The sequence below is a fragment of the Diceros bicornis genome, chromosome 31, assembly GCF_020826845.1.
Source record: "Diceros bicornis minor isolate mBicDic1 chromosome 31, mDicBic1.mat.cur, whole genome shotgun sequence".
NCBI lineage: Eukaryota > Metazoa > Chordata > Mammalia > Perissodactyla > Rhinocerotidae > Diceros > Diceros bicornis.
The window spans coordinates 28879339-28886235 of NC_080770.1; the positions used below are offsets into that span (position 1 = coordinate 28879339).

General features: G+C 35.4%; 1 protein-coding gene across 1 annotated transcript; it reads left to right on the top strand.

The window, feature by feature from the left end:
- Positions 1-3563: 3563 nt before the first annotated feature.
- LOC131395839 (small nuclear ribonucleoprotein G-like) lies at positions 3564-3921 on the top strand. Its single transcript, XM_058527655.1, has one exon. The coding sequence runs from the start codon at positions 3595-3597 to the stop codon at positions 3823-3825; it is 231 nt and encodes a 76-aa protein (XP_058383638.1). The 5' UTR covers positions 3564-3594; the 3' UTR covers positions 3826-3921.
- The last annotated feature ends 2976 nt before the right edge of the window (positions 3922-6897 follow it).

Sequence of the window (6897 nt, forward strand, 5' to 3'; positions counted from 1 at the left end):
TCACTATTAAAATATTCAAGCATATATAGCATAAAGAAAACATGAAAATCTCTCCGCCATCCGCATTTACAATTTCTTTTCTAAAATTAATTGTGGTTAACTCTTGAAGGACATTCTTCCAGCATCTTTAGACTTTGGCATATATTTATAAATGGACACTTATGATTGATACGTGTGCGTTCTTTCTTACTTTTAATTTCTTGCATTTCTTTTACTTAACTGCATTTTTTTCTACAACTTGCTTCTTTTTTAACTTAAAAATATATATTATGATATCTTGTTAAATAGCAGACGTAGGTCTATATTATACTTTTTTCAGATATTATTTTATCGTTATCATCAGTATGATCATTAGAAAAATACCACATAAACATATTAACACATTCAAGCAGTACCAAAAAAAAGTCTAAAATGAAAAGTGAGTCTCTTTTCCACCTCTTCTCCAACATCACACTTTCCAAGTGTAACTATTATGTATAATTTTTCCTTCCAGAAATGTCTAATTCTTATACATATGTCTATACCTAGCTATATGCATGTATGTGTGTATGTATAAAATTTTATACACATATATAAAAGTTTTAAACAAGTAGGAGTATTATAAACAAACTGTGCTGTATCTTGCCTTTAAAAAAACTACAAAATAGAACTTTGAGATCTTTATTCATCCCTTCATAATAATAACCGTATTGGTTTTAATGGTTAATAGTATCCTCAGCATATGGATGCCAAGTAGTTTGTTCAACCAGTCTCCTATTGATAAATTTAGGTTAATTCTAGATTTTTGCTATTACAAATATCACTGCATTGTGTCCCCCTCTATACACAAGGCTTCATTCTTGTGCAAATTTTTCAAAGTGTATATATGCCACATTCTACTAGCATGCATTTCTAAGAGTAGTGAGCCAGTTTATCTATACATTCTTTAATTCCATAGCATATACTCATTCCTTCAATGACAATTTTATGAGCACCAGTTAAGTTTCAGGCATTATTCTAGGCAAGAGATGGAGCGGCAAGTAAGAGAAGCATCACTGCTGAGCTTATGGAACCCACATTCTATCTGGCAACAGATAGGTAATAAAAACAGGTGGGTAAATGATAGATAGATAAAAAGATGGATGGATGGATGGATGGATGGATGGATAGATGGATGGGTGGAAGGTTAGATAGGTAGATAGATGGTAGATAGATAGGTAGGTAGATAGATAGACAGATAGATAGATAGAAAAATAGAGGTAAAGGGGAATTACTTAGTATGGTTAGCAATATGTAGTGTATAGATGAGGTAATAAAATAGACAGTAACTGGGAAAAGGAGCCACTTTAAATACAACTGGTCTCTCTGAAAATGTGCTTTTAACTGAGGCTTTAATGACCACATTCAAAAGAAAATTACAAAACTGACAGGTGAAGCCAGTATTTCATTATTATTTGCTTCTTTAAAATAGCGAGGCTGCAAAATTTTTCAGAAGTTTTTGAACCTTTTGTCTTTATTTTTCTATCAATTGGTTCTTCATCTTCTTCGCCTATTTTTCTGTTGAATTACAGGTATTTCTCTCACTGATTTATAACATATGAGCCTTTACATTTTTAAATACTTAAATTAAATTTTCAAGACTTAAATTTGCTCCAAATTTATGCATTAATATATTAGGAATCAAGCTGAAGATGGTTAATCTTGCATAACAATACTCTTGAATTTTTCAACCATATGGCTTAGACACAGACAAGCTTTGCTATATTTTCTTTAGAATGATTTAATTGTCGTGCTTTTAAAAGAAATGCCTCTAATATAATCTCTATCAAAATCCAAAGCATAACACTGAGCTATAATTTACAAAGAAAACCTCAGAAAAGTCTTCATGTTAAGGTTCAAATATTCAATGTCCTTTCTATATTTTCCAAGCCCAAGGAACATTCATTTATATTTCTTTTTACAATTCAACTCCAACCTTGACACTCACTCAGGCAAAGGCAAGATGAAATATGAAAAGTGATGTATTAACTGTGATAACTCTCTTTGTTTCTGTCTTTTGAACTCTGCAAGAAGATAATGCAACAAAATTAATATAGATTTAAAAGTTTTTTAGAGTTCATATATTTTAAGTGAGAAAAGAAATGAAAAACATCAGACATCACTTGGTTTTAGAGTTTTCAATAGCCAAGTTTCCTTTCAACAGCCTTTGCCAGCAGACAACTTGCAGTGGAGCCATGGCAAGTTCAAGCTTTCCTTAGTTTTGTGCTGCATCCACCACCAGAATGGTCTATATCTCACAGGAATGTATGGAAGTGTGAGTTGATCCCTACTAGTAGAATCTTGACCTTCAAATCTTCTCCCACCATAGATGTCACCATATGGGCTTCATTTTTGGCTTTTGCAATTTAATTTTTTTTCTTTTCTTTGCTCATCTGTGTTTAGGAAAGACAAATCTCATTTGTCCTTAGTGAAGGGGAACAGGAATAAACAGACCTGAGATTTAACCTCACCTCTGCTATGCCATAGCATCATGATATTACACACCTTAGTGAGCTTCTCTGATCTACAATTTTGTTTTTTGTAGAAAAAACAAAAAAAAAAGGTAAAATTCCTACATTGTGGTGTTGTGAGACTTAAATAAGAGAGTGTTGCAATGTACTTGTCAGAGTCCATGCACATAGCAAGCAGTCAATAAAAGTTATTATGACTACTCTCATTGTATCTATTTTATATTTATGTATATGTTATATTATAATGGAGATAAATAATCAAAAAAATGTAGCTTTCCAATTCTATCTATCCCCCATCCCAATTTACCCCAACCCCCCCCCCCCGACACACACACACACACATCCCTTAATCACAGTGTATTTAGAGAAGAGTAGTTTTCAACAAGTTGGGTGGGCAAAAATAGGTTTATGATTACATCCTAATCCAATGTTGTTATTTTTCTATTTTTTTCCCTGTTTGCTATAGTAATAGAATACAAACAATGTTAATCAACACTTGAACTCTATACTGGTCCAATGGTGAACTTCTCATTTTTCTGCCCATGGGAAAAAAGAGAAATCAGAATTCCATACACATAATTTCTTCTACCTATTAGTTTTGTATGTTGGAAAATAGCATATAAAGTAGAAATCACCATGTGCCTGGGCAGGATGGGAAGGAGGATGAAGTGGATGGTCACTTAGAAAAATTAGAATATACTAGACCAATAGAAAATATAAATAATTTTAATAAAATTGTTTCTTAAATAAAATTTCCAGTTATTCATTTTAAAACACCATAAGGAAGAGTGACAAAAGTCATACACCCATGCAATCTTTAGATTTTTACTCTCTTGGAATCATGTCAAATTTCCAAGTAATGCCAGTTTTCTTTTCACTCAAAGCATTAAAATCACCTTTAAATTTTATAATTGTCCAAAACATGGAGTTACCCTTCACTATTGCTCTTTAGAAAAAGTTCACAAAAAAAGGAAGAGAATAAAGTAGTAGAATTACAATTGGTAACTTCTATTTAACTGCCCAGCTGGTGACCTAAAACACTTCTAATATTAAAAGTAATACTTTATGGGTTCCGAGGCGTGTTTGAGCTCACTGCATCGACGCCATGAGCAAAGCTCATCCTCCCGAGTTGAAAAAATTTATGGACAAGAAGTTATCATTGAAATTAAATGGTGACAGGTATGTCCAAGGAATATTGCGGGGATTTGATCCCTTTATGAATCTTGTGATAGATGAATGTGTGGAGATGGCAACTAGTGGGCAACAGAACAACATTGGAATGGTGGTAATACGAGGAAATAGTATCATCATGTTAGAAGCCTTGGAAGGAGTATAAACGATAGCTGTGTTCTCCAGAGGAATCAGCTGCTTCCACATGTCCCCACTCCACAGCACCTATTTTGCTACAATATAGAATCGGGTTGTGTACATTTTCATATTAAACTTTTTTGTTAAAAAAAAAAAAAAGTAATACTTTATGATGAATAAAAGATTTTTGCTAAAAACCATGTCATATCACTGGTCATCTTGTTTATGTTGAGGCCTGTGATAAAAAATGAGCTTTAGTGTACTAAGTATGTTCAATCAATGCAATTGAAAAATATATGTCGGGTGCCTATTTTATGCAAGATGCTGCTCTCGGACCTTGGGGTAAGACACAGAACAATATGGGCAAGGTGCCTGCTCTACTGGGCTTATATTCTAGAATATTATAAATTTTAAATCACATTAATTCACACAACAGCCCCACGAAGTAGGTTGTTTTGTTTTGTTTGCCCATTCTAAAGATGGAAAACTCAGATCCACATTCATTAAGCACTTTTTTCAACTAACAGATGTGGAGTTGGAGCTGTTTTTGATTCTAAAATCCATGCTACTTTCATTAAATTGTGGAAAGATAAGTCATTCTGTAGTTTGTGACAACTACTATAGACTGCCCAAAGAAAATGCAGCATCCCTGACACAGCCTTCTCTTCTGAGTACAAGAGCTTGCCGATGGCAAAGTGGTGTCTATCAATCCTGAACCCATCTGAAGCCTCCAGCTCCTACAGAGTTAGATAATATGTTCCTGGGAGGACTCCAGTGTGTGGAAACACTACCTGTCACACTTGAGCTGTGAAGTCTACCTTAATAAAGAGGAGGAAAAGGCGTGAAAAACACCCTCTGGTCCTTTGTAACTGGTTACTCATCTTGAAACAGGAATAAGAAAGTGGTGAACACAAACATCCAGGAAACAGCATTCATCTATGGCTTTCTGGAGGCGCCAAAGTAACTGCAGGAGTCACATCTCTGCTCTATTGCAAACCTGTAACATCAGGAGCCTCTATGTCTCTTTGTAATCGAGTGGCCAGAAAGAGTACCAAGTTTTTTCTATCAGGCTCCCCAAATTTTATTTTTAATGAAGGTAACTCAATAGATGTGGTTTATGTATATTCTATATAGACATGTGGAGAAAGTTTGGGTGATGTTAATTATTTCCTTAGAGTCATTGCTATTTTAAAAGTCACTTCCCAGAGCTGGCCTGGTAGCATAGTGGTTAAGTTCGTGTGCTCTGCTTCGGTGGCCCAGGGTTCATGGGTTCAGATCCTGGGCATGGACCTACACACTGCTCATCAAGCCATGCTGTGGAGGTGTCCCACATACAAACAGAGGAAGATTGGCATAGACGTTAGCTCAGGGACAATCTTCCTCAAGCAAAAAGAGGAAGATTGGCAACAGATGTTAGCAAAGGGCCACTCTTCCTCACCAAAAAAAAAAAAAAAAATCACTTCTCAAATTGTTTCATCATGAGAATACTATCACGAGAAGTTTCCTGAGGAATGAGATTAGTGAAGGTGTACAAGCTGAGTGGTAATTCTTATATCCATTTCAGTTATGATTTTGATCATATGGGTTGCTGCTTTTGGATTATTTCATATTAAAATTTATTTAAAACTACTGTCTTCCAGAAGTCAGTAGCATGTATTCAGCAGAACTTTAGTTCCATGAAATGTTCTATAAAATTAAAAAAAAAAAGGGAGGAGGGACTTCTGTAGTCAATTAAGTTTGATAAATACTCTACATATTATCTCACCCTATGGAGAGTCATGATGAATAAAATCATGTGAAATTCTCTGAACTGCCCTATAAAAATGGGATCTCAAGGATGGCCCAGTGGTGTAGTGGTTAAGTTCACGTGTTCCACTTCAGCGGCCTGGGGTCCTCAGGTTCAGATACCGGGTGTTGACCTACGCACCGCTCATCAAGCCATGCTGGGGCAGGCATCCCACTTATAAAGTAGAGGAAGATGGGCACAGTTGTTAGCTCAGACCCAATCTTCCTCAGCAAAAAGAGGAGGATTTGCAATAGATGTTAGCTCAGGTCTAATCTTCCTCACCAAAAAAAAAAGGGGAGGGGGAAATGATTAACTTTATTTAGTTCAGTGAATCCAAAACATATTGGACTATAGAACCGTATTTTTTATGTCAAACTTATTTATTCCCTTTAGAACATGTTCTTTGGAGGCCTGGACTAAATTATTATGATAGAAAGAAGTCAAGCTAAGTTTCCAAATAGTCACATGATCATATGGAAAATGTAGTCAATAGTTAAGTAGCACTAGCTCTGTATAAAAAAATTTTTTAAGTATTTTAAAAAGTATCAATTTCAGAAATGTAAAATAGATGTGATAGGGCTTAAAAGTAGACAATATAAAACAAGATTTCCATAGTTTGATGAATTATGCAACAGTGCAATCTCTGGTTTTAAGAAAGTATGCATTGTGGAGTATATGTGTTTAATTCCATTATTTAAAAAAGATGATGTCACACTCAAGTGCTTCTGGGAGAGAAGTAATCAGATGGTGAATGAGTTCTGTTATAAGTTAAGTTGTGTTATATGATGAATGGGCAAAAGATCTAGGCTTGAGAAGACTTGCAGTTGCCATTTTGTTGTTTTCAAAACTACTGTAATAGCTTCATAACTGATATCTCAGCTTTCACTTTTCCCCTAACCCAAACTCTACACAGGAGCTAGAGTGATTCTTCTAAAATGTAAATTACGTTGTGTCATATCCCTACTGAAAATCTTCCCGTAAAATCCACAGTCCTTACCATGGTCAGTGAAATCTCTTTTTATTTTTCTCCTCAAAGTCCCAGTGCACAGTTATTTATCCTAGTTGTAAGTCACCCTAGTTCTTCTATGTGAGCCACGCCACAGCATGGCAGCTGACAGACGTGTGGTGTGGTTCGGCAACCAGGAAACAAACCTGGGCTGCTGAAGCGATGAGCACCAAACTTTAACCACTAGGCCATCAGAACTGGCTTTTGCTCTGTAAAATCTTACTTGTCTGTCGCCTGGTTGCCTCTGAACTCATTTCCTACTCAACTCCAGCCCACGCTGCTTTTCTTGTGAAGTCTCAAACACATTC

What these genes read in the sequence shown, in the direction of transcription:
- LOC131395839 (XM_058527655.1), top strand. Translation starts at nt 3,595, where the DNA reads ATGAGCAAAGCTCATCCTCCCGAGTTGAAAAAATTTATGGACAAGAAG.